Source organism: Hoplias malabaricus, chromosome 15 (genome assembly GCF_029633855.1).
Source record: "Hoplias malabaricus isolate fHopMal1 chromosome 15, fHopMal1.hap1, whole genome shotgun sequence".
Classification (NCBI taxonomy): domain Eukaryota; kingdom Metazoa; phylum Chordata; class Actinopteri; order Characiformes; family Erythrinidae; genus Hoplias; species Hoplias malabaricus.
In genome coordinates, this window is record NC_089814.1 from 7,764,514 (window position 1) to 7,792,372 (window position 27,859).

At 44.0% G+C, this 27,859-nt stretch overlaps 2 protein-coding genes across 5 annotated transcripts; one reads left to right on the forward strand and one right to left on the reverse strand.

Annotated features, from left to right (window-relative positions):
* Positions 1–208: 208 nt before the first annotated feature.
* LOC136668814 (uncharacterized) lies at positions 209–10,441 on the reverse strand. Of its 2 annotated transcripts, none has more exons than XM_066646526.1 (7): positions 9,898–10,441; positions 5,374–5,457; positions 4,955–5,060; positions 4,818–4,875; positions 4,482–4,530; positions 4,034–4,217; positions 209–2,401 (listed from the first exon to the last, which is right to left on the reverse strand). In XM_066646526.1, the coding sequence occupies exons 1-7, from the start codon at positions 10,101–10,103 to the stop codon at positions 809–811; spliced, it is 2,280 nt and encodes a 759-aa protein (XP_066502623.1). In that variant the 5' UTR covers positions 10,104–10,441; the 3' UTR covers positions 209–808. The 2 variants fall into 2 exon arrangements, with proteins under 2 accessions (XP_066502623.1, XP_066502622.1); XM_066646525.1 differs by lacking the exon at positions 9,898–10,441 and adding an exon at positions 7,802–8,048.
* Positions 10,084–27,478, forward strand: dym (dymeclin). 3 transcript variants are annotated; one of them, XM_066646528.1, is made up of 6 exons: positions 10,084–10,136; positions 19,587–19,783; positions 23,404–23,456; positions 23,755–23,848; positions 26,545–26,678; positions 27,353–27,478. In XM_066646528.1, exons 2-6 carry the CDS (start codon positions 19,644–19,646, stop codon positions 27,427–27,429), a joined length of 498 nt encoding a protein of 165 aa, XP_066502625.1. In that variant the 5' UTR covers positions 10,084–10,136; positions 19,587–19,643; the 3' UTR covers positions 27,430–27,478. The 3 variants fall into 3 exon arrangements, with proteins under 3 accessions (XP_066502625.1, XP_066502624.1, XP_066502626.1); XM_066646527.1 differs by lacking the exon at positions 10,084–10,136 and adding an exon at positions 13,899–14,115; XM_066646529.1 differs by lacking the exon at positions 10,084–10,136 and adding an exon at positions 17,628–17,638.
* The last annotated feature ends 381 nt before the right edge of the window (positions 27,479–27,859 follow it).

A 27,859-nucleotide genomic window follows, 5' to 3' on the forward strand; every position in this document is an offset into this window, starting at 1 on the left:
ACAGGAGCTTTCCTAGTGTTTTTTCTCCGATGCCACTGCTAAAATAACTCATACTTGCTTATTTTTACTAGTTAAAAATTTATAATGAACTAACTAATGCACCTTTAATGGGTGGAAGGCTATCAAGGCTATTAGCATTAGCATAGTGTTTGGGAACCAGCTGCAGGAGGTAGCTTTAGCATCACCAACCGTACTTAAGGACCATTCAGGAAACGCTAACAGGATTTCTCAATTGCACAATAGAACAAGAGCTGAGGAACATTCCCTAGAAGTGAGTAGAACATCCACCAAGAACTTCTCCACTACAGGTTTAATACCATTGGGAAAGAAAAAAAGACTAGCTTTAGAGTCATTTTCCATTCAACCCTAAAAGGTAGTGCAGCTGTTACATTATCACGCATTTCTGCACTATTTAAGGTAGCACAGACAATTCTATGAAAAAGTTAAGGTGCCAAGATATTTTTATCTGTTTAGTTATTGTCATTTGTTCAGGCAAAGTTTTCTGGTGCATTATTCCACTGGTACATTCAGCTATGAGTACACTGTCTGTTGCCCGAGGTTGGGAGATCTTCCTTGAAGGGCACTTTGTATAACCATTCATCGTACAAAAACGTACAAAGTGAGCATTTTATAGCTTCACAGTTATGGAGATTACACTGAAGTTGTGTAGGTTCACTGGTGGTTTGGGCAGCCATATTTGTTTTGTAGACAGTGCAGATCACGCTCACCCCCACCACCACCACCCTAGAGAAATGGAACTTTCCCTAAAAAGTTTAAATGAATATGTGAACAGTAGGTAACTTAAGCTTTATATCACTGGATAACATTGTTCTCCGATCTCGTGTGCTTTCTTCCTAGTCTTCTCCTCCTCCCCTGAAGAGTCAGTGTCTCGGCTCTCCTCCCCAGAGTCCTGATCAAGCTTCAAGTCTGTCTCCTCCATCTCCGGGTCCTCGGAACCAGCACTGGAGGAGACCTTCCGTCTTCGCTTTCTACGCTTGGGTTTATCCGTCGTTCTGGAGGGTCTACCTTTGTGCGGGTTCTCCTCCGGCAGCGGCGCGGCGGGATCGGAGCCGTGTTGGCGCACCAGGTGGTTCTTCAGACTGACGTTGTGGTTAAAGCACTCTCCGCATTGCTCGCACATAAAGGGCTTCTCTCCCGTGTGGAGACGCATGTGAGACTTCAGGTGCCCACATTGGTTGAAGGAACGTTCGCATATCTCGCATCTGTAGGGCTTTTCTCCCGAATGGATGAGCATGTGCCTCTCATACCTCTGAAGGCTATTGAACGTCCGGGCGCACGTGCTGCAGATGTGCTTCTTTTGGCCTCTGTGGCTCTTCAGGTGCTGGTTACGGGTTATATAGTCTTTAAACTTCTCAGGGCAGTCGGGGCAGATGAAGGGCAGCTCGTCTTGGTCGTGCGTCAGCTCATGGTCGAGTTTGGAGATCTTGCTGTCAAACTCCGTCATGCAGTACTTGCAGATGTGCGTGTATTCACCGTGCAGTCGCCGGTAGTGCACTTTCTGGCCGATCTCCGTGATAAAACGTTTGGGACACAAATGGCAAGAGAATGGCTTGGTCTTGTACTCACAGACGTGGCCCTTTTTCTTGGGGTCCGTTTGCACCCTGATGTTCCTGTTGCAGTCCGGGCAGACCGTCTGTTCATAAAGGTTTTCTTTGGCTCCGTGCACGTCGATCGCATGCTTGTGAAAACTCGGTACGTCGCTAAAATGAACAGAAAAGTCTTTAAAGGCGGAGCTGTCCGAGCTGTCCCCCGTACCACAAGCCGCACAGCCGTAGATCTTTTGGTGCCGCCGAATTTTGCAGCTCATATGCACAACTGCACCACAGTCTATGCACCAAATAATAGGTTTTATAGTGTTCTGAAACACTTTCTGAGGTTTGCTTGTCCAATCCCTCTCTGAAGTCGTCTCCTCCTCATCATCATCTTCATCCTCCTCCTCCTCATCGCTTTCTGTGGTCGACACGCCCTCCTCTATAGGCCCATACTCGTCTGAACTGTACTGATACATCTCTTCTGAGACGTATACACCGTCTTCATCAATCTGAGCAGTGAACGGACTGTTATACGAACCAGGGTTCTCGTCCCGTGCCAATACGTTCGCATCATTTAAACCATCGTCCTCAACGCTGTCCTTTTTAAACGGGGAAACTAGGGCATTATCCTCAAATGTCTCCAACAACAGACTCTCGGTCTCTTTCTCCTGGTCATCTTCAGCTTCTTGTTTTACGATAAAGCTCTGGATGTTACCTGAAGCACCTGCTTCATCCTGCGTAGCACCTCTGTGCTGAGGAGACTGGACTGAAAGGTTGCTCTCCTGAAACGTCTGGTCCGAGTTTAAGTTGTCAGAACTCCCAACGCTTGCATGACGCCCACCTGCCACCTGGGGAGGAGAAAACACTCATAATTAACATGGCAGCGGAAGGCTCATAGCGCTAAAATACTTTAATGTGTACGCTGCTAGTCACCCGTGTTTTGTGCTCTGTGCTTTTGTGAATATTGAGTTTTCTTGGTTTTGACTTTGGGACATTCCTACTTTGACTAGTTTCTTTTCCCCTTTGTGGTCACAGACGTTAGATTTATATTTGTAAAATATTGTAACACTGTGTATATGTGTATGTTTGGGTTGTCTGCCGTTTGTTTTGGGAGTGGGTTTTGTGTGTGTTTTTGTGTATAACTAGGGAGTGAGGTAAGACATTCCTATTGTTTTCACGTGGGTAAGTTAGAGTTGTCTGTGAGTCAGTTAGGAGGGGTGTTTGTTTGTTATTTTTAATCAGCATAAGGCCATCCTCAAGTTCACTGGTGTTTGTCTCTTTGTACAATCTACAATTATTATATACAGGGGGTCCTCGACTTACGACGTTGATCCGTTCCTACGTTGCGTCGTAAACCGATTTTCGGTATAAGTCGGAACATACGTACATACTGTAGGTAAATAACATACTGTAAGCACTTATCCTATCCTCACACCTACCCTCCTCGGTCCCGAGCCGCGTAACCGTGTATTCTTCCGCCGCGCCACACACACCAAACACGAAGTTCACGTTACGACGTTTACGACGCAAACCCACTTAACTTTATACAGTAAATGGGAGATGTGTCGTAACCATGAAACATCATAACTCAGGACTGACGTAACCCGAGGACCTCCTTTATTCTACTCATTATCCATTCTGTGTTTCCGTTTGTGTTCTTTTCGTCCACATTCTCATCTGTTACAGTTATTCATTTTCCAACACACCAATCACAACACACACCTCATTGTTACGGCTCAACCCTAGACTGGGTCGTAACATGAGGCGAGACTGTTGTAAAACTGTTTTCCGATTGTAAATCTACCTACTACACACTTCTATGACGTAAACAAGACTGAAAAGGATTTGCTAACATGCCTCAGCATTTAATATTTTGCCCAGTGACACGACTTTCAGGAGGGGGCTCTATCATTGGACTCAGAGAAGCAGGATGGTGGTTTCAACAAATTCCCGACATCTAGGCTGTTCCGAGCAAGCCGTTACGAGGTGCTGGGAGCCGTGGTGTTGTGAATGAGAAATCTGGGCTGCTCCAGACCGGAACTGGATCATCTTTAATGACCAATCCAGGTTTGTTCCTGACAGCTTGCTGTCTATCTACACACTGCTCCAGCTCCAAGTGTGATGATCTGGGAGGCATCACCTACAACTGTGTCAATTGTAAACTGTGTCAATTCCTAGTAGAGGAATGAGACACAAACTGAGGCCACGTGTTGCCAGTTGGAAGCTCTGCCAGGAGAAACATGTTTCAGCAGGATTATGCACTCCATAAATGACCAGTTGGGACATCAGCTTCTGCAACCTACGAGGCTGCAGGATCTACAGGCCTAGCTGCATCATCTGTGAGCAAATGTGCCTCAGGACACAAATCGTTGACATGCCTTTGGGGAACCGTCCATAAACATAAATCCGAAGAGAACTCTTTAAAAAAAATTTAAAATAATAATAAAAAACACCCCACACGACTGTTTCCCCACGCGTACCTTGTGTGACAGTGACACTAGCCGAGAGGTCCACACCCTGCAGTTACAGCAGTAGGTGCACTCCTGTCTGAGAGTGAGATTTCCTCCTTTGCCTTTCCCCCAAACACGGCACTGCTTGGAGCAGTCAAGACAGCGGAACATCAGCAGCAACAAAACCTCTTTTTTCAAATCCACGTATCCACTTCTGTAACACAACAAAAGACCAACAGTCAAGTACTAACAGATAGCTCCAGCTGCTTTTCCTAGCAGTCAAACTGTCGTCGTATCGACCCTGTACCACAACCGTGTGAATTTTAAAACTGCTTTAGCAATCACCTGTGTCCCATGTAAAGATACACAGAAACCTAATGGTGCACACACTGCAGTGATCAGCTAAAATAGCACGGAAACAAACTTAAAACACAGTGGTATATGCAAGGACTTCTGTGTTTAGAATCTGAGGACGTACTCAGTTAAGTCCAAGTTTCCTTCTGTGTCTGAAGACCTCCTTGATATATCTGGGGGGAAAAAGGTAAATGAAAGCAAGTGTTAAGCGCTGTGAAACGTTCACCTGACAGCCCTTTTACACCAAAACCTTTACTGTTTTATCAATTGGCTACAAACAAATAAATAAATAAATAAAGCAGCAGGTGACGAATAGGGTTTCCCTCTTTTCTGCTCATACGAACAGAACACACATCCCTCCTCCGGGGGGCGTTCTCTCCTCGGTCCATGTGCAGTAAAACTCCATGATGCTATATACTACTGACTATTATATAAAGTAAAGAAATAATACGGGGCCTACCTTTTCTCCTGGTTTCTTGAACGGCCGAGGGCTGATTGACCATGCTTCTTGTTAGCACCTATGATTTTGAAATTGCGTAATTAGAAATAGAAAAACAAACTGTGCCAAAACAAGAGACAGCTTATACCAGCACTTACTATCTCTATCTCCTCTGGCACAGTCTGTCCATTACGCTGCTGCACCGTCATCCCGGACACCTCCGTCTGTAGCCCGCAGTCGTCCAAAGCATCCAAATCCCAGTTCCTGCTTCAGAAGCACGCAAAGATGAAACAAGCACCAAAACATGTGCGCGGTATACATCGTAGGTTTGGTAGATATCTAAAACAGAGCTGTAAACATAACAGTTCTGACCCCAATTTAATGTGTCATAGCAAACGACCCACATCCCCTAGAGAGTGGTGTGTAACGGGAAAACAGAATATGAGGACTACACTAAATGTGCGGCTACGTGTAAACTAGTGCACGTTCACCCCGACGTGTTCCCTTCTGTCTAACTGTACCAATGCTGAACTGAAGGCCTACTCCTTACAACAAACCAAAGAAAATGTGCCTTCACCTCTCATTTTCTGAGTCGCACGACTCTGTGGACGAGCCGCATCCCAGCCCTGGTGCAGCACTGAAGGGTCCTCCTCTTGAAAAGCTGTGAAAGCAACATTGGAAATTACAGAAGGAATCTGGTATTCGTCGGGGAGCATCAGCAGTTACACATGAACTTCCATTGACAGGGTGAGTGTATTAACACACTACAGTTTATTCTGTTAAATGTACATAAACGTACGGCCTACACAGAGCACAGATGATCAAATTAATTCAACCTCAGAATCAAGAGCTGGGATGAAGGTCAGTGGCTTTTGTATTAACTTTGATGCACATAATAATTAGTGTAGCTCTTTATATCTTTAATATCCAAATCAGATATTTAACTGCTTTTCACGACGCTTGTACAACTATTGAATAAAACGAATATCACATTTGAGAGATAGAGAGACAGACAGAAAGAATAATAGTTTCTTTAGGTTTACATTTCCATCTATTTTTCTCATTCTGTCTCATGGACCACTGGGTTCCAGGCTCAGACCGGACGCTCAAAGACTGAGTCAGAGTGTTTGAAGCCTCTCCAGTAGAAAAAAGAGAGAGAGACAAAGTCAGAGAGAGAGAGAGAGACAGAGAGAGAGAGAGTCAGAGTCAGAGAGAGACAGAATGAGACAGAGTCAGAGAGAGAGAGAGAGAGAGTCAGAGAGAGAGAGAGAGTCAGAGAGAGAGAGAGAGTCAGAGAGAGAGAGAGACAGACAGAGTCAGAGAGAGACAGAGTCAGAGAGAGAGAAAGAGAGAGAGAGAGTGTGTTTCTAAACATCAGCCAGACTGGTATTATTTCATACAGAGACCTAAAACAGCATCCCATCTGCTCCGATATTCAGTAGAACAGCACTCCCTGCAGCTCGATACTGTTTGATTACTGTGCTTTAATAATAGTCTTACAAACTCTCTTGTTTATAAATATACATGTTTTTTTTTTTATAAATCCACTATGTTACATCTATTTTAATCCAGACTCCACCGGAGCGCTGAGGATGGAAAAGGCCTCCAATGACAGTGATGCAGCTGGAGGCCAGAAAAGGAAAAACCAAATATTAAAAAGTTAAACTGAAATGAAACTCCAACTTGTTTTTCTTGTCAGATCCTGTCCGAGTTCTTACTGATTCTGTGTGGTGCTTCTTCAACAAATACGCTGCTGCTTCTGAACGTTTACAGAAAGTCGAATGAACTTTTCTTCCTGTATTTATCAAATACTCGCAAACAATATTGAGCTGCTTCTGCGAAACGGTAACAATACGTGAGTCGAGTGACCCACTTTTAAAGCAGAAACAGGGCCGTGTTTTCGACCTTTTAGTCTTTCAACGACCGCAGGTTTCTCCAACGTTTGAATGCCTCGCCTAGAACCTGAATGTGGGGCCTTCTCCTTTTGGTCTGTTTCCCGCTCATTTCTCCTTCAGGGGGCGCGTGAATAACGTTTTAGTTTAGAATACAGATACCAGACAGATGCCAACGTCCCTAACTGAATACTGCCATACTCAAGACTATCCCCTGTCCCAATTCTAGGCCTAAGCCCTAAACACTTCCTTGGAAGTGCACTATGACGTCATCGAAGTGTGGGAAAAGAGCACACAAGGGTTCGAGGGACTGAGTAGAATTGGGACACGGCCTTAATGTGCCGTGTTCACGTGTGTTTTTTAATGGACTGGTATTTATATGGTTTGTTTTTTTAAATCCATTAGTTACTTTCTAACATACATCGGCATTGCCAACGTCCCTAACTGAATACTGCCACACTCAAGACTATCCCCTGTCCCAATTCTAGGCCTAAGCCCTAAACACTACCTTGGAAGTGCACTATGGCGTCATCGAAGTGTGGGAAAAGAGCACACAAGGGTTCGAGGGACTGAGTAGAATTGGGACACGCCTTGCCTCGCCGTTAACATTAACGTACCGTTGCTTAAATGTTTTTTTTTTTTTTGTCCTTAAACGACAACGGGCAGCATTTAAGCGTTTAAAATGTTTAGCCGTGCTCCATATTGAAAGCTTTTTAAGAGTTGTCTTCCTCGAAATTTACTCGGGTTGCCAGGTTGAAGACACAAACACGAATTGGCAACAGACGAGTTCAGGTCAAACATTAAATTACCTGCTAGCGTATACGCCTACATTGTTTTTATTATTTAAATATTATAAACAAAGTCATATATATCGGTAAATGTTAGTTAAAGACATCACAGCTGGGTTGTGATATATTAGCCAACGCTAAGTCCGATATCACGAAAAACTAAAGCCGACCACTCCGAAAATACACCCTCTGGACTTACTTTTTCCAGACCCTGATAAACTACTACTCAACGTATAGAATAATAGCATTCAGAAGCCAAGTTAACACAGAGTCCAACTGATATATTAGCGAGTGTCCGCTTCCCCAGGCGGAGCTCAGTGTTTACCTGTTCAGGAGAAAATCCGCCAACTCCGCGTCGGTTTTGCAGTCCCTCTTCTCTCTGAGCTCTCGCCATCTTTCGAACGTATCGCCGATATTTACTCTAGTTTTACTCCGTTTCTTATCATTGAGCCTTTTGGCAGGATGCCTAGGCTTTGGAATTTGGGGACGAAACGTTAACTTTGTTGGGTTACTTCTCTTTGTCGCTTCCATGGCTGCTGCTGCTGCTGCACGCTGTGATGGTTTTTCATACCTGGCAACCCGGGTCTCTACAGGCCACAGCGCGCAGGAACACCGCATTTCTAGGACTCCATGTGTACGCGACACTGCCCCCTAGCAAAGTGAATGACCAACACTCCTTTCTGTCTCCAATAATATCCCGGGTTGTGACCGGAGAGTGTTTAAGTTTATTAAAGACTAAGCACCACTTAATGGACCTCCATGAATATTCCACATTATTGTAGTTACTGACAGATATAAGTATGAATTAAAATGAAAATAGCTGCTTAATTTGCTTTAAAACTGACAATTTTATTAAATTGACGGAAAAACCCGAGCTCGCTACGGAAATTCTCGAACGCCACCGTGACGTCACTGGTGGACAACAGCTGAACACCGCCGCGGTAAAACACCGTTATGACTGACTGTTATGACAGTATCTAGCTAAATAACCAACATTATTCATGACAAAAGCCTAGCAATAAGCTAAACTCAAATGTAGAGGTACCGTTATTCTTGTAAATGTGATCGAAGTCGAACTAACCCTAACCATTCACTGGTGACGCACACACATCCCACTTGCTGCTTATGTTCATTTTTAGTATTTTGGTTAACTGTAACTTTGAGTGTTGGGATATTGGTCCAGTTCTGTTCAGATTTTTAATATGATATTTGTGCATACACACAGTGAGTCTGAAGCTAATGCAGTGTTTGGACACGTCACACACTGGTCACTAAAGCAGCCCCTGCAGTCGGTCTTCCATAACCCCAAAAGAAAAGATGACGACACACACTGCACACACTTATGTTCATCACTGCATCAGCAAATGCTGTGTTTGGACATGTATAATGATCACATATAAACCAGTCTATACAGCTCTTAAAGTGTATTCAGGTCATTGCACTGCTGTTTCTGATCCACTGCTTCCAGAGCAACACACACTAACTTTCCTTAAATTTAATGTGCTGTGTTCACGTGTGTTTTTAATGGACTGGTATTTATATGGTTTGTTTTTTAAATCCATTAGTTACTTTCTAACATACATCAGCATTCTTAAATAAAAATCTTAAGATTTTAAGATATTAATGTAAATAATTTTAGCTTCTCAATTTCACTGATTTATATATTTTTTTAGTCTTAATATAATGCCTCCATCAAAATTGCGCTGGTCCTAACTTTCTGAAAACGTTCTTAAAGCACGACGTTAACACTTTAAACATCGTGTTTAAAGGGAGACAATTCCCTTTATTAATATTACTACAAAATACAAACACCCCTCTAAAATGTCAAGCCTTGGACTTTTATTTTAAAGTTAGACACAGCCGGAAGTTCCTGCCTCTTCCTAATCCTGTCCCAATTGCTGCATCTCCTTCCGTCAAGTGTACACTTTGATGACGTCGAAGCGTGAGCAAACGGCGCAAGCGTTCAAGGGGTCAGGACGCTGAGAGTGGAATTGGGACACACTTCAGCGGTCTATATCTCTGTTGCTAGGGGGATTCAGAGCGGTCTGCAGCAGCCGAGACAAACAAAACTTTCACAGGGTTCAACCGATCATAATCCGTTATTCATATGTGGAGGCATTTCTCTGACAAACGAGACTTTAATTTAAACTGTAAATCATCTCGTCTGTCCCCGTAATTACACAAACGCTCACCAGATATGATTATTAACGGCTTTTCTGTCTAACGTTAACGTTAAAGCTGGAGAAGGTGTATTTTAAGTGTGTGGAGGCAAGCTTTTTAAAATATATAACCGAATAATCTCCCTCTCCTTGACGTTACGTACAGACTGCCTTCTAAAGCCAGCTCCTTAAATACACGAACCCTAACTTTACATAATTCAGGAAAATAACCCCACCCCCAAACACAAAGTAGATTAGCTACCTTTCTAACAGAAAGACAGCAACCTTTGCGTCGCTTTCCAGGCCTTTCTGCGCCTTCAGGATCCTCCACTGCTGGAAAGCTTCCCCGATGTTGACTCTGGTCTGCGCTCGCGCCTGCTCCAGCCTCCGTTTATTGGCAGCCTTTTCCATCACAGTCTTTCTTCTTGAAGGTTTTGCAGGGCAAACGGTTGCACTTCTCTCCGCCATCCTTGCAGCTTTGTACGGCGTGGATCTGTGTGTGTACGTCTATCCCACTGTGTCAATTCATGCCCTAATCCCCAACCGCTCCCTTGAAGCGTACCCATTGAAGACAATGTCGAAGCTTGAGCAAAAAAGGGCGCAAGTGTTCAAGGGGTCGAGGGAATTGGAACCGAATTGGGACGCGTTTCATTTGTGTACAACAGCATTCCTCGCGGTTTACTAGCCACAGGAACAGTTACTAAACTCACGATCAGTATCAGCAACTAGTGATGTTCGATACCACCGATTTCCTTTTCTATTTGATAAAAATTCAGGCTGCTATCGACGATACAGATACAATACCGATACTTAATGTAAATACACCTAATGTGTTTGGTAAAAATAAATAAAAGTAGTCCTCACAGACAGTCACCCGGAGGAAACCCACGCAGACGCAGGGAGAACACACCACGCTCCTCACAGACAGTCACCCGGAGGAAACCCACGCAGACGCAGGGAGAACACACCACGCTCCTCACAGACAGTCACCCGGAGGAAACCCACGCAGACGCAGGGAGAACACACCACGCTCCTCACAGACAGTCACCCGGAGGAAACCCACGCAGACGCAGGGAGAACACACCACGCTCCTCACAGACAGTCACCCGGAGGAAACCCACGCAGACGCAGGGAGAACACACCACGCTCCTCACAGACAGTCACCCGGAGGAAACCCACGCAGACGCAGGGAGAACACACCACGCTCCTCACAGACAGTCACCCGGAGGAAACCCACGCAGACGCAGGGAGAACACACCACGCTCCTCACAGACAGTCACCCGGAGGAAACCCACGCAGACACAGGGAGAGCACACCACACTCCTCACAGACAGTCACCCGGAGGAAACCCACGCGGACACAGGGAGAACACACCACACTCCTCACAGACAGTCACCCGGAGGAAACCCACGCAGACGCAGGGAGAACACACCACACTCCTCACAGACAGTCACCCGGAGGAAACCCACGCAGACGCAGGGAGAACACACCACACTCCTCACAGACAGTCATTTGGAGGAAACCCACGCAGACACAGGGAGAACACACCACACTCCTCACAGACAGTCATTTGGAGGAAACCCACACGGACACAGGGAGAACACACCACACTCCTCACAGACAGTCACCCGGAGGAAACCCACACGGACACAGGGAGAACACACCACACTCCTCACAGACAGTCACCCGGAGGAAACCCACGCAGACGCAGGGAGAACACACCACACTCCTCACAGACAGTCACCCGGAGGAAACCCACGCAGACGCAGGGAGAACACACCACACTCCTCACAGACAGTCATTTGGAGGAAACCCACGCAGACACAGGGAGAACACACCACACTCCTCACAGACAGTCATTTGGAGGAAACCCACACGGACACAGGGAGAACACACCACACTCCTCACAGACAGTCACCCGGAGGAAACCCACACGGACACAGGGAGAACACACCACACTCCTCACAGACAGTCACCCGGAGGTCCCTGGAGCTGTGTGACTGTGACGCTACCTGCTGCACCACCATGCCGCCCTAGTATAGATTTATTTAATTACTTATTTCCTAACCATATTTATTCATTTAAACAACTACAATGGCAACAACGCTTAGCACCACTAAAAGCTCTGCATTTTCTCCCTCTGTACCTGGTTAGTGTCTGCCTGCAGTGTCTGTCTGGACTCCGCACATGCTCTGTTTACACTTTGCCATTGTGTCAGTCTACAGACTGAGTGAATGACTGAGCAGTGTGCCCCTGCACTTAAGCATTACACACTTACCCAGGCAGAAGAAGAAGATCCCACCACCCGCATGTCATTTAGACAAGATTTCAATAGTTTAGTTACTTTCCACTGTGTTCCTTTTAATGATATACATTACCTCAAAAGACTGAAGTATCAAAAGTATTGATATTTTGATTTGGGAATCGATTTCAGAGAATAAAGGTCTGGTATCAAAGGTATCGATACTTCAGCATCGATCCGCAGATCACTGTCAGTAACACTTAACATCATCATATCTGCTTCAGCCAGTCACTTGTGGAAACACACACAGAACATTAAATTGTCATAAAATGTCAAGTTATAATGCCTTGAGGAGAAGAAGTGCCAGCTCAGAGTTGCACTCCTGTTCTGTTGTGCTTTTTGTCAGAAGCCTGTTTTGCTAGAATGGGGTGGGGTTTTGTTGGTGGAGGAATAGTTGGAGGGTCCTTTTTGACTAAAGGTATCATACTGTCCTCTGTGGTTTTTTCTCTTGGACAGAAGGCGGGACTAACCTGCAAGCACAGCCAGCCCTGCTACGAAAACACAGAGCAGAGTACAACACACACACATCAAATGTGTGGCTTCATTCTCAGCCCAGAACGCCCTTTATTCCACTATTGGATCTTTTCCACTGCATAGTACCTACTCAATTCTGCTCTACTCTGCTCTTTTTTGAGTCTCCACTGATTAAATCTGGCTCTGGAACCTGGAACCGGGCTCTGTTTTAGTGCTTGCTCTCATGGTTCAAATATTCCTTGGATCTGTGGCCAACAAAAGAATCCAGTGAGTGATTGACACTGCAACAAGGAACAACAACAACAACAACAAAAAAAAAAAACATTACTTATCTGCCTGAACTAATGATGGAGCAACAACAACATTGAACGTTACCGCCGCAGTTGTTGTGGTTTCCAAACCTCACTGTTCCCGTTAGAGACTGTGATTTGAGGTGTCACAGCTACGTTTCCAGAAAACAGAACACAGATACCACTGACCAAAAAGAGCTACCGTAAATAGATTTCAATAGAGTAGGAGCCATACAGTGGAAAAATCATCATCATCATCTTTTTCACTTAATCCATTTCAGGGCCGTGGTCAGTGGAAAAGTGCCATATATATTTTTAAAATAAGTTAGTTATATGTTGGGCGGCACGGTAGCGCAGCAGGTAGTGTCGCAGTCATACAGCTCCAGGGGCCTGGAGGTTGTGGGTTCGATTCCCACTCCGGGTGACTGTCTGTGAGGAGTGTGATGTGTTCTCCCTGCGTCTGCGTGGGTTTCCTCCGGGTGACTGTCTGTGAGGAGTGTGGTGTGTTCTCCCTGTGTCTGTGTGGGTTTCCTCCGGGTGACTGTCTGTGAGGAGTGTGGTGTGTTCTCCCTGTGTCTGTGTGGGTTTCCTCTGGGTGCTCCAGTTTCCTCCCACAGTCCAAAAACACACGTTGGTAGGTGGATTGGGGACTCAAGTGTCCGTAGGTGTGAGTGAGTGTGTGTGTTGCCCTGTGAAGGACTGGCGCCCCCTCCAGGGTGTATTCCCGCCTTGCGCCCAATGATTCCAGGTAGGCTCTGGACCCACCGTGACCCTGAACTGGATAAGGGTTACAGATAATGGATGGATGGATAGTTATATGTTGACTGTAAGACACTGCTGGTTCACCATCAACCCTCTCAGATTAGCATCCTGTGTATAAGATAAAATTACTTTTCAAACTGAAATTTAATTTAGTCTTTAATTCAGGAATCCAGGAAAATAACCACTAATTACCATTAATTACTCATTACGAGTAATGTGTAGGCTTCATATAAAAAAAACGTCGAAAATGTTAATATTCTGCTTGATTAAAAAGTGACACAAAAGTGGACCTCCAGATTTGCCCTCAGTGTAAAAAATAATGCCAAATAAACTTTAAAAAACAAATATTAATCAAATATAATCAAAAAGAAACAAAAAGTAGTATGAGAAGAAAAAATAAGAACTCTGTGTGTAATATTACAGATAACTGTTTGTGTTGCAGTGGGCGTAGCTTTTGTACGTCATCTGACGTCACCGCGCTGCGTGTATACGTGTTCAGCAACTGTAGCTAACCAGAGTCATACTTTACCGCTTTAATACTATTAATAATATTGAATTATACGCGCTTTATTTCGCTACTCTTTTGAACCACAAGGAAACCGCTGCTGTCGGAGACGCGTTCACGGCCGCTCTGAGCACTGACATTCTCCAGGTGAGACCACTTTTAGCGCCAGATATCGTGCTAAGCTAAAGGTGGCTGAGTGCCGTTTAGATCTGAGGCGCTGACGGTTAGCTCAGTGCTAACGTGGCTTACCTGTATTTCCACTGCGGATGAGTTCAGCCTCATTCACGACAGTTGTGTTGAATAAGGGCCGGTATTTTATTCATGTAGAGGTGTTGGAGCTCTCTCGCAGGCTGTCCTTCGCCCTGGGTTTGAGCTGAACTACAAGCCTTCAGTTTAAAAATCACTTAAATTACTTTTATTGGAAATGTAAGCTTCATGGGGTCAGTGTTGTTTTTCATTAAATCTTATTCTCTCAGGCTGAATAAACTGAAGTCATACATTGTTTGGATGTGGTAAGCACATATTAAAAAGCAAGCATATGCATTCACCGTGCTCAATGCCAAGTGTGGGCCAGCGGGGTTTAAACCCCCTGCTGTGGGCAGTGGAGCAGTGGGATGGTGTTCTCTGGAGTAATGGAACTCTGTCCAATATTTTTGGGATTAGCTGAAGCAGAACTAATCATTCAGCATTAGACCTTGAAATTAATACTCTCATGGCTTTTAACTGCCATCAAATCCTCACAGCAGTGTACCAGTATGTGGTGTGTGTATATATATCCTTCCCACGATAACTGAAGCTGTCACAGCAGCAGAGGGAGACAAACATCCTGGTAATAACTCCAGCAGATATAGGGTCATAGTTCCTAATGAAATCAGTAGGGACGGGGAACAATGTTTAAGGGTTGGGCAAGATCCTCTAAATATTTGTTGACAGCTGCTTATCCAACGTTTCTTGAGAAACCTACAGGATCGATAGCTAGTTTGCATCCTCTCTTCTGTATTAGCACTTTCTACACTTCTGGAAGAGCTTTCTGACAGATGCTGAAACACTGCTGTGAGGATTTGTTGGCATTCAACCAAACCTTAGTGAAGTCAGGTACAGATCCTGGGTGATTAGTTATCAGATCTCCAACTCATCTCAAAGGTTGATGGAGCTCAGTCACTCCAGAGAGCATAGTGCCTCTGCTGTACAGCCTCCACCGTGGGCTCATATACCTCTCTCGCTGATTGTTGGCTTTGAGCATGACCTTAAGGTCATGTGCAGCTGCTTCAGAGTGTTCCATTGTGTTGTCAAGCTTTTTTTATTATTATTATTATTTTATAGAGCATACCCAAGCTTTTGTCACCAGTGGGAGCACTTTAATGAAGTCAGATTAACACAGCTAGCGTTAGACTGATTTTTAGCTGTAGATATTCATTCATTCATTCATTCATTATCTGTAAGCGCTTATCCAATTCAGGGTCACGGTGGGCGCAAGGCGGGAATACACCCTGGAGGGGGCGCCAGTCCTTCACAGGGCAACACACTCACACATTCACTCACACACTCACACCTACGGACACTTTTGAGTCGCCAATCCACCTGCAACGTGTGTTTTTGGACTGTGGGAGGAAACCCACGCAGACACAGGGAGAACACACCACACTCCTCACAGACAGTCACCCGGAGGAAACCCACGCAGACACAGGGAGAACACACCACACTCCTCACACACAGTCACCCGGAGGAAACCCACGCAGACACAGGGAGAACACACCACACTCCTCACAGACAGTCACCCGGAGGAAACCCACGCAGACACAGGGAGAACACACCACACTCCTCACAGACAGTCACCTGGAGAAAACCCACGCAGACACAGGGAGAACACACCACACTCCTCACAGACAGTCACCTGGAGAAAACCCACGCAGACATAGGGAGAACACACCACACTCCTCACAGACAGTCACCTGGAGAAAACCCACGCAGACACAGGGAGAACACACCACACTCCTCACAGACAGTCACCTGGAGGAAACCCACGCAGACACAGGGAGAACACACCACACTCCTCACAGACAGTCACCCGGAGGAAACCCATGCAGACACAGGGAGAACACACCACACTCCTCACAGTCAGTCACCTGGAGCGGGAATCGAACCCACAACCTCCAGGTTCCTGGAGCTGTGTGACTGCGACACTAACCTGCTGCACCTCCGTGCCACTGCTATATTATGATTCTATATTTCAAAAACATGTTATATTTCTCTAGCAGTGACCTGTCTGTATTCTTGACCAAGCAAGCTACATATAGTTTTAAATAAGAGGTGCTGGCCTCTAGTGTTGTCACGATACCAAAATGATGACTTTCGATACAATACCTGCCTAAATATCTCGATACAGATATAGAAACAGTACCATGGCAAAAAACCTAAAATGTCTGAGGGCTGTCGGCAAAATTGCTGGTATCTGCTTGTTAAGTGTGACACCACACGTGACTTTTTGCCATTTTTGGGTCCGTTTGTACCATTGGACCCGAGTCATACATTCAAAAGACGTGTTTCCTGTTTGAATAAAGCTGAAGGCCTCAATCAGTGGTGTGATCTCAGTTCAGGAGTTCAGAAAAAGGAATGCATTCAGCATAAGAGGAAGCAAACGTGTCTTTGGCAGCACCTTCTGCTCATTCTGATCTGTGAGAGTTGCCATGTGGACCGACTGTGCTGCTCCGTCCCTGGAGCAGATGAGCCGTTATAGAGTTACTTTTTTGTTTTTAAAATAACTCACTAGAAGATCTGAAATGTCACTAAAACAAGCGGCAAAATAATTAAAGGTGTGAGAGGAGTCAAAGGTTTGTGAGTGCACACTGCCCCCTGTGGCACCCGTTGGAATTGCCGCTCTTATCATATTATTCTTAAAGTACCGGTACTCATTATGTGGGGTATTGTACTGTATTTAATAACAAAGTATTGTGATACTTTTCTAGTATCGGTATATCGTGCAACACTACTGGCCACTGTGATATGCCTCCATGTAAACCCAAGTCCCCATTGTCTAAGCTAAGTGTTGGCTAGAGGGATCTCCCCCGGGTTCGACTGTGGAGCTGCAGTCTCTGGAGTGATGGAGCTCCATCCAGGATCTTAGGGATGTGTTTGTGATCCTGATCCCATCGTCCAACGTCAGTACCTGATTTCACTAATGCTCTCATGGGTTAACGGTGCCGTCAGATCCTCACAGCAATGTTCCAAAGCCTTCTCAGAAATGTAGAAGCTGTTGTTGCTTTAAAAGAGACACGAGAACAACTACTCGTCTTGGTGTTCACCTGTGAACAGGTTTTGCATCTTGAAACTGCAATATTTATATTCACTAGTGGTGTGAATAGCTCTTTTATGTGTGACTGGAACAGGCTCATACCAGAATTTGAGGTGGAGACGGGGTGAACAAACATTGAAGCTGCTTTTACAACTTTTTGTATCAGCTGACACTTGCATTAAACCTTTCAGGCGAGGGTATGATCTTTGTAAGTGTTTGCATGTGTGTTTAATAGGTGTGTACTCAGGCGTTCTCCTTGCGGAAGGTTTCTACTTTGGTAGAAGGGCCTGAATTAGGAGTTTCACAGTGAAGTCTAGGCCTATCCTTCATTATTTCTGAATTGTCACTTAATATTGAGAGTTCGTAGTTGGGGTTGAGGTACGTTGTCTTTATTTTTTTACAGTCCCTGTAAAAATCACTTGTGGAGTCGTAGTGTTTATGTAGTTTCAGCACGATTGCCTGCTTTCATCTTATGTGCCTCATTTTAAAAGCTGTTTTCCTACGTTTCTCAATTGAAAATGGCTTATTTTCAACAGCCACTTTACGACCATCAGCTCTAATATTGCGTTTACTATTATTGTGACTCAGAGAGTTAAATATATGTGAACGAACTGTAAGATATGACCCATACCACATTGATTTGAGCTATCGATAGGTCAAACCCAGGTGGTAATAACAGTGCAGCTACTTGTCTGACACTTTGTTTAAAGAGAATTGTTACTGATACGCAATGCAACTTCACCTAATGGTGTTTTTCCACTGCGTGGGTCTGGCTCTGCTCGACTCGGCTCACTTAAAGCATGTCGTTTTTCCTGTAGCACAGCTCCCCCGCAAAACGGAGCAGGTGACATTGCAAAACCCCATCTCTAATGGCTTTAAAAACTACAACCATCACGGCAATAAACACAGGTGCTGTTTACTCATCGTGTATTTGCGTTTTGCTTTTGTTTTTTGGACTGAACACCGCTCCGCGCCCCAGTCTTAGAGATGAGTTTTGCTTGTTGCACGTTCGGCTTTCGCTGGAAATTTTCATCATCCATTGGCCCAAGGAGCATTTAAACCTCTTCAGAAGACGCTGAGGTAAAGTTATGAGCTGCCGTTGTGAGTCCGATTAAAAAATAAACATGAACACTGCTGTAATTTAAGAGATGTTACAAGTGGCCAATCCACAATTTGTGGTGATTGACAGGTCTCTCTGGCCAATCAGCGCTCTGCAGGGTTTACACGTCACGAGTTAGTACCTGCTTGGAACGGTTGTAACGCTGGGACTGACACATTCCCTTGTTCAAGGACCAGGTACCAGATTTGGCCAGTGGTAAAACAAAAAGCAGAGTTGATTTAAAACTATTTAACGTTTTTCTCTATTCTCTGTTTGAACTGGGAAACACATTAAAGCACACAACCAAAATTCAAAGTATGGTTTTAAAAAGCTTTGGAAGTCTTTTGAGTTTGTTTGTTGCCAACAGAGAGCTCTTCCAGCTTGTGGCTTTCTAACACCATGTTTTTCATTGTAAGCTATTCCCAATTTTTTTGCATCCAGTGTTCTGTCCCTGTTGCTCTATACCAGGGGTCATGAATAGGTCGCCCACGGTCTGTGTTCGGACCCAGACGCTGGACCTGTAACTGATAAACTTTCAAGAGCTGTTTGTTTTAAATGGTGTGACTCTTCTAGTCAATACAGTTCAGGTTTAGCGCTTCAGTAAATTACCAGTCTAATTGCGTAGGTTTCTGCGTGTCACACGTGAGGCTGCTCGGCCAATAACCCAATTGACGTGATAAACGTTTTTGGGGACACTTTCAGTACGACAGGGTTGTGTGAGTTAAAACCAGAAACTTTAAAAATAAGGGAACGATTACGGCTTGAAATTGTCATAACGCTGCACGTGGATTCCCGTCATTCAGCGTAAAGAGCCAATTGGATTGCTGTTAATGGATAAAGTCCCGCCTTCCAGCAACTGGAACCAATCAGATTGCTGGTTATGTAAAGCACTAAGTCAACTGCAACTACAAGTCATTAGGGTTTTTTTTCTTTTTTTAAATCATTGATTTATTTGCAAACTTTACTTGAAATGAAAAAATGACTTTTTATTTACAATATTTAAATATTTTGTTGTATATTGAAATGTAATTGAAAGGTTAATTTGATTTGTTGTTACCTACATAATTGTTGCTATAGATACAAGGCTACTTCAATATGCAGAATAGGGCACTAATCATAATGCAGGTTATACATTATGCGCCGGAAAATGTTCTTTAACTGGACCTTAATTGCCCCTGCTCTCTACTGTCTCTGTTAAAGCCGTGTGAATGTGCTGTGTTTCTGCAGTATTCGGAGCAGCAGGTGATGAGGCTGTGAAGACGTCTGGGTTGATTGCCGGGGGCGATGGGTGCGAACACCAGTCAGGTGAGCGACCTGTCGGAGAGTCAGAGCCTCCGCGCTCTGATCGGTCCAGAGTCCATCTCTGAGAATGAGCCTTTCTGGAATCAGCTCATCTCCTTTACCTTCAGCAGTCCAACATGCAGGTGAGCTCAGTGCCTGGCTCTCACACCGTTACAGCTTCACAGGTGTAGCTACTAAGGATTGAGGTGTTACACGGAAGAAATTGAGTTAAGCTGAATAAGCTGGTGCTGTCAGAACATAACCTTGCATTTCCAAATATAACCAATAAACATGTTTCCAAAAATAAGAAAATGTTCAATGTTCCATAACTTCTTATGGATGTCATGTAGTTGAGTTGAACATACATCTAATTTCACCGTTGTGTATTATTAACTGGCTATAAAATAAATTTAAATAAACCGCAGCAGGGGCGGACACGGAGAACACCCACGCAGACACAGGGAGAACACACCACACTCCTCACAGACAGTCACCCGGAGGAAACCCACGCAGACACAGGTAGAACACACCACACTCGTCACAGACAGTCACCCGGCGGAAACCCACGCAGACACAGAGAGAACACACCACACTCCTCACAGACAGTCACCCGGAGGAAACCCACGCAGACACAGAGATAACACACCACACTCCTCACAGACAGTCACCCGGAGGAAACCCACACAGACACAGGAAGAACACACCACACTCCTCACAGACAGTCACCCAGAGGAAACCCACACAGACACGGAGAACACACCACACTCCTCACAGACAGTCACCCGGAGGAAACCCACGCAGACACAGGGAGAACACACCACACTCCTCACAGACAGTCACCTGGAGGAAACCCACGCAGACACAGAGAGAACACACCACACTCCTCACAGACAGTCACCCGGAGGAAACCCACGCAGACACAGAGAGAACACACCACACTCCTCACAGACAGTCACCCGGAGGACTCCCACGCAGATACAGAGAGAACACACCACACTCCTCACAGACAGTCACCCGGAGGAAACCCACGCAGACACAGTGAGAACACACCACACTCCTCACAGACAGTCACCCGGAGGAACCCCACGCAGACACAGGGAGAACACACCACACTCCTCACAGACAGTCACCTGGAGCGGGAATCGAACTCACAACCTCCAGGTCTCTGGAGCTTTGTGACTGATATGAGTGGTTAACATATTTATTTTTTGTAGAACAAAAAAATGCGATTTGTTACAAGATTGTATTGAATGCATTCTTTTTCCTCTATGATATCTCATCCAGCAACTCCTGGGGATATCAGTTTGGTATCAGGTCAACACTGTCTTCAGTTTCAGGGCTAATTCGTGAACCCTGAGTTTTAAAAAGGCCAATAAAAGTGTGGCTATAGGCCTGTAAATAAATGGTAATAAACCGTAAAGGTGCAGCTAAAATTCACTCTGAATTCTTGGTGTTGTTTTGTCGGCTGTTTGTTCTGGATGACAAGTTAATTAAAAGCCATGCGCATAAAAGCTCTTTCTTACGTTAAAATATTTCCTCATCTAATGCCCTACTCTTAAACACTGCGTCAGTCGTCTGGTGTTGGAAATTAGTCCACGTCCTGCCAGTGACCTGAAACTCGCATAAATGTTTTCAAATTAATCATGAATGAATATTTACATGTTTTTAGAAGGAAATTTGCAAGGTGATGTCATTATTTCCCTTTAATAACAGCTGCAGGTCTCTCTTAGCCTCCCTCTGCCCTCCAGGGCTGCGTTGCTTCATTTCCTCTTGTAGGGGAGTCTGGGGCATCTGTCATGTCTCTGTTTTTGCCCCCTTTTTTACCCCGTATTTAACACCACAGCCTTTCACCTGTGGGCAGGAGTGAGAGACAGGTCAGGGAGAGTGAGCACGTCTCTGTGCTGACCGTCAAAGCGATGAGCTTTCTCCCGAAGACCATGTGCTGTTTACCGTATCCTTCAAACATCCAGCCAGCTCACTTTCCGGGCAGTGAACTCACCCATCTGGGCTATGACTTAGCATATTATTATTAGGCTTATAAATGATAAACAATCAGGGGAAAAATATTCTACATCCTGCTCTCAGCCTTCCTAATCATGTGACAGATTTTATAATCGACTGTGACAGTTTTATAGAGCTGCCAAATGACCTCATCTGGCAGGGGCTGTTGGACCAGAGGGATGGAGAGCTATCTGACAGAAGCCGGAGAACACTGGAAAGACAGTAGATATCAAATTAGAACAAAGGGGGAATATGTGCAACAGAGGCAAATAAAAATATTTCTTTTGAACAGTCAAAATAGCGTAGAATTTAAAAACGTAATGAATGCAGTAGTCAGACAACCCATGTTTGGTGTCTGAAGTTTGTTTTGTATGGGAACTGTGTGGCTAATGCAGCTAACAGAGCAGCCAACCATTTGATTGTGATGATGTCAGAAACCACTTAGGACTTTTGAAATTAAGGCAGCCGTGGCCTCAAGGTTTGAAAAGCAGGCTTGGGCTCAGAGGGTTTGATTCCCTCAGCCGGCAGGAAAAGTGGCGGCAGGGGCAGTGAAGAACAGCACTGTTCCTTCCCTCAGCACCCACAGCTGAGGGAACCCCCAGCTCCTCTGGAATGGTTTGTGTTCATTGTCACGGATCGGTTAAATGCTGACACACAGTTCCATTGCATTTCAGTTTCATGTTCCATGATGCAAGATTGATGTTTGCTGTGATGCTTATTGTTGAGTATGAGGTTATTTTTTAGGAACTTTAGCCACATTTAACTCCAATGCCAAACAATTGTAGTGAACTTCTAACACCAAATATATATTACAGTGAAACCTCTACTAACGAACTTTCCAAGATACGAACCGGGCATTTGAATATTTTTTGCCTCCGCCAACAAACCACGACTCTAGAAACGAACCCGAGCCTTCACCGAGCCGGTGTCTGGAAATGTCCACTGACCCCAATAGGAGAGTCTCCCAGCGCCCAGACTTGAGTGAGCTTTTAAGATTAGCACATTGTAGCTTTAGCAATTTAGCATTAGCGTAAATAGCAGACATCGAAATTCGTGCTAAGTTACGCCGTATCTACGCTTCGTCTCCCCACATTCACCGTCTTACTCTCCGTTATTCCACCCCCCCCCCACCTCCCGTCATACGGCCAGTGCCTGTGTTACTCCTCCAGCCAGTCGTCACGTCTTCAAGGTAGCGATGTGTAACCACTTAAAACTTTATTATTTCTTTTTTATTACTGTTACCACTGTATTTCTCTTTTATTTTTAGTAACGCTACATGTATTTTTTTTACTAATTTGAGAGTGTTGTAAACATATATCAGTGCAAAAAGGGTGACTTTCAGGGAGGGGGGGGGGCTGGAACACATTAATTGCTTTTCCATTATTTTAAATGGGGAAAATTGACTCGAGAAACAAACTTTTCCCCAGTTTTAGACACCAGCCATGTTTTAAGTGAGTGTTTGAGTGATAACCTGTGTTTGTAGTAAATAAAATGTGTAGATAAGTATGTTATGTTATATTATACCACAACACAACTTTAAGTAATAATGTAACTGTCCCAGTGACCTCTTTTAGAATTGTTGCCAATGGCCTGACACTGAGAGTGATTTAAAGAAGTGCAAATGGTGTCCTGATTTGGCCTTTGGTGGTCTAGATATTTACGTCCCACATGAACAATTAAGGGTAGAACTTAGAGCTAGCTCAATGACAAAATATGTCAAAGTCTTATTAATCTTTTCTTTTTCTCTCTCCCCACATCTCAGTGCTGATGCTAAACTCCTGGAAGAAGCAGTGGTCCCTCTCGCCAAAACTCTAAGTAAGCTTAAAATTTGTTCATTCATTGCTTTGTTGCACTGTGCTTTGCTAAACCACAGTATGGCTGCAGTTATATGTGGCTTTCCCATTGGAACACAGGTTAAATTATGCACAGAAGTAAAGACGAAGCACAAATTATACACAGTGTGCGCTATCAGAGTGACAGCTTTAATTTAAGAGCTCTGTGTCCGGTACTTGTTCAGTTGTGTGTGTGCCGGGGTGATGTTTGTTGCACTGGAGTCACCCTTTTTTTCTTCTTTTAATCAAAGACTTGCACTTTTTTCCCTGTTTTTTTTAAGTTGAGAACAACCCCAGGTCCGGGAATTTCGGGGCCCTGGTGAGAGTTTTCCTGGGAAGAACCAAAGAGCTGAAGATCTCCACTGAATGTCAAGAGTAAGTGCAGATGAAGCTTTGGGAAGATTGAGGCATTTACTGGGGAGGTTCTTGCAAAAGTAACAATATCTTGAATCAAAATGGATGGATTTATTAATTATGCATTCTCCACTGTATTAAGGTTGACCAATACATAGTGTATTCACTTCCACATGTCATTCAGCCCTAATGATAAAGGAACGTATGAAGTTCTCGTTATTCATTAATGTGCTCATGTTCCAGACGAGTGGAAGCACTTTGGGTGTTACAGAGAGTTCCTAGATAAACATTAAGCTATTTTTTAAAACTCCTCGTACCTTGTAGTGGTTTGAACTCATACAGATTATAACATTTACAGTATTGGTCCTGGAGAAGTTAAGTACTGAAATCTTACTCAACAGAGATTTGAGATGAAAGCATGGTGTACTCTGCGTTAATGTCTTTTACGTGTTGTGAGAATGAGAATGTTATAGCCATTTTCTTTGCCACCCAAAAATAAACACATGAACCTACACATGCTTTCAGAATATTTAAATGTAATTTTGTTTGTTTTGTTTGTAATTTCTCTGGCACCAAGCGTAATTTTTTTGCGACCATTTAAAGGCTAAGCAGCAGCTCTATGAAAGTGTCAAACAAATAAATCCAGTGGAGTTTGAGTTCCTAACTTGTGTTTATTGATAGTCAGAAAACATGTTATTTCTTACTAATTCAAGGAATAAGGTTTAAAAGACCGTTGGTCCCCCCCCAACGGTGTTGGGAAACTCTAATAGGCGTCTTGCCTGTGACGTAGATGGTGGACAACAACTCTAGAAGCTGCACTTAACTTAATGCAAAATGACGAAAAGGTGTGTTGTTTTTGGCTGCAATCATTCAATGTACAGTGGGACATCTGTGAACAAATGGCCCAAAGATCCCAAAATATCCAGAAAATGGACTAAATTTGTCAACTTTAAACGGGCACTTTGGAAAGGACCATCCGCTCACTCCGTTATCTGTAGCTCATTTCACTGGCGCTTTTCCAACAATATGGGCATGTAAGGACACCAACGAAAGGTGTTCAAGAGCCTCTGTAACATGGAGGTAAACAGGGTGAGGACACTCACTTCGCCTGTTTTAGTTGGTGTTAGTTAACGTTAGCTTGACTCGCTAAACTCGGTGGCTCAGATTATACTCGGCTACGTAGCTGCATTACGGAGGTTTATAGTGTCGGATGAATTCGAGTTCGACTTCGATCACATTTACAAGAATAACGGTACCTCTAAATTTGAGTTTAGCTTATTGCTAGGCTATTGTCATGAATAATGTTGGTTATTTAGCTAGATACTGTCATAACAGTCAGTCATAACGGTGTTTTACCGCGGCGTTGTTCAGCTGTTGTCCACCAGTGACGTCACGGTCGCGTTCAAGAATTTCCGTAGCGAGCTCGGGTTTTTCCGTCAATTTAATAAAATTGTCAGTTTTAAAGCAAATTAAGCTGCTATTTTCATTTTAATTCATACTTATATATGTCAGTAACTAAAATAATGTGGAATATTCATGGAGGTCCTTTAAGTGGTGCTTAGCCTTTAATATAATATTATCACAAGCTTTTAGAGGCAGTAAACTATTCAGACGCCTGGTTCCTATCACTAACACTGAATCAGTGTATCTTACGTCAAACCCCTCTCACTGACATTGTTTATGTCCTATTAATTATGTAGAAACTGGTGTACTAACTAGTGCATTCACCGTAGCTGTGCTTACACACAAGGCTTTGAAGACCCTCTTGAGAAAAGCTGAATTCACAGAGGAGAAACATGTTGCAAGGACAGAGTGTCCTCACTGTTCCCAGCCTTTGAGAATGACTTCTGCTGTCTCCACTCTACGCATTGTGTGTGTGCCGTTGTGGTTTCTTCGTGGTTCTGGAGAAGCCCTGGCTGATGGTTGGGTTTTCCCATGAGAAAACTCAGGGAGTTGCCCTTCTCTCTTCTATGGTGTATCCTCAGTGACACTTCTGAACTAATGGAAGACTGTCGTATGGAAGTATGCCGTTGGTTTGTAAGAGGCCCATTCATAACCTCTGGACGCGGTCATGGAGCGTGTGTAAAGCTGCAGCAGCCGTTCACATGCAGCGGCTGGTTACTAATTTACAGTTTTAGGAACTCCTCTAACTATAGAGATGAGAATCTGGCTTGAAAAGGTGATGATCTGGGAAATGAGGCTTGGTGTGTTTGTGTTGTGGGAATTTAACCCTTGTTTTTTGGAGTGTGTTGTGTTAACATGTACAGATAACTAACTGGGAAACAGCTGAGCACACGGCAGATTAAAATATGAGGGGGGACAGACCAATAGCCTCAAAAGAAGCCTACAAATAAAAATATATATGTTTAGGGCTCCTTCAGAACTGTATTTTATAAAGATACAATGGGATCATCCCATGGTCCCTTCTTAATTAGTTATTTGTTAGAAGTCACTTCGTTCCAAGCTTGTATTCTTTTGAACTGAGCTTTGTTCAGCCTCTAAGGGTTACAGTTCTGCTGAGTTCAGAGTGAATCCAAATGGGGAGTAAACCATTTTAAAGCACAGTAAACCCAGGCAGTTCACTTGTGTTTTTCTGGTCTGGTGTTTACACTGTTTTCTAAAGATTTTATGAGACTCTGTGGTGAGTGAAAATGAAATGGGTCGTGTATTGATGTGGTTAATGAATGACACACACTCTCTTTCTCTACTCTTTACAGTCAGCTGTTCATCTGGCAGGCCCATAATGCCCTTTTTCTGGTGCGCTGCCTTCTCAAAGTCTTCATCAGAGAGATGAGTGAGGAGGAGCTGCACTTACAGTTCTCTTACCAGCCGAGGGCGCCAGGTTCCTATGGTAAAGACTGACACACACTTACACACACACACAAGCGCACCATTTCAGTCCTATTTTTGGGGGGAGTGCAGTTATAAAAGCATGTGTATTTGTTCTTTTGTCATGTTATGGTAACTGTTCATGAACACTGACATCGTAATCCCCATCTTTAAATTGTCTAAACCAAAACTCACATGTACTTTTGGATACAGTATTATCTCCAAGAACAGAACAATGCTTTTGCAGAGCTTTTTCTTGATGGAGCTCATAACGAATTCAGCGACCAATACATTCTTCACTCGCTGTTTTCAAATTACTTAAATTGTAGGGGATTTGTTTTTGAATAAAAGATAACTGTCATGTTTAATACTGCACAACAGTTACCATAACATGGCAAAAGAGCAGGAGAATGTTTGAATTTTGAATTGCAATTATACGCAATTACACAAGAATACTTTAAAATTATTTGTACATCTCATAGACACTGCATTTCTCTGATTTATGTATTTTTCCCAGAACATTTTGGACATAACACTGTCAGTAGTTGATTTTATGGAGTTATTAAAGACATTGTCTGGTTTTATTAGTTTTTTTAATGTTTTTAATCTTTGTAATTCTTATTAAGAGGATGCAGTGCTGGAGCCGAGAGGTGGATACAGTATCTTACCGCTTTCTTTGTCTGTGTGTGTCTTCAGAGTCAGAAAGTGAAGATCTCCTAGAGGAGCTGATCTCTAACTTGGTGCATCTCATCGTGGAGGTGCCTCTGCTGTGAGTGACAGAAGCTTTTTGTTTTGTGTTTGTGTTTGTCGTGATATGGCATGGGGTTTTTCTCTTCTCTGTTCTCTCTCTCACACGCGCTGAGTAATGTGTACAGTGACAGGTTGCAGCGTTATCAGTTCACCTCTCGCAAACTGTTTGTGTGAAGGTCAGTGAATCAAGCTTCTCTTAGTCACACACGGCTAACTGTAGCAGTTGTTTATAACAATCAAAGTTTTGCCTGATATAAGGCTTCAGTAGAGTTCAGTCTGCCACTGCTTGTGTAAAGCTGGTGTGTGCTGTGCTGGAATGAGTGGATCAGACACAGCAGTGCTCCTGGAGTGTTTAAACACGGCCTGTGTTTAGATGTAAAGTCTGAGACCAAAGCTCGTCCGCTGCTGCAGAAATGATTTTAGTCATTTTTTAGTGCTTCATCAGTGGTCACA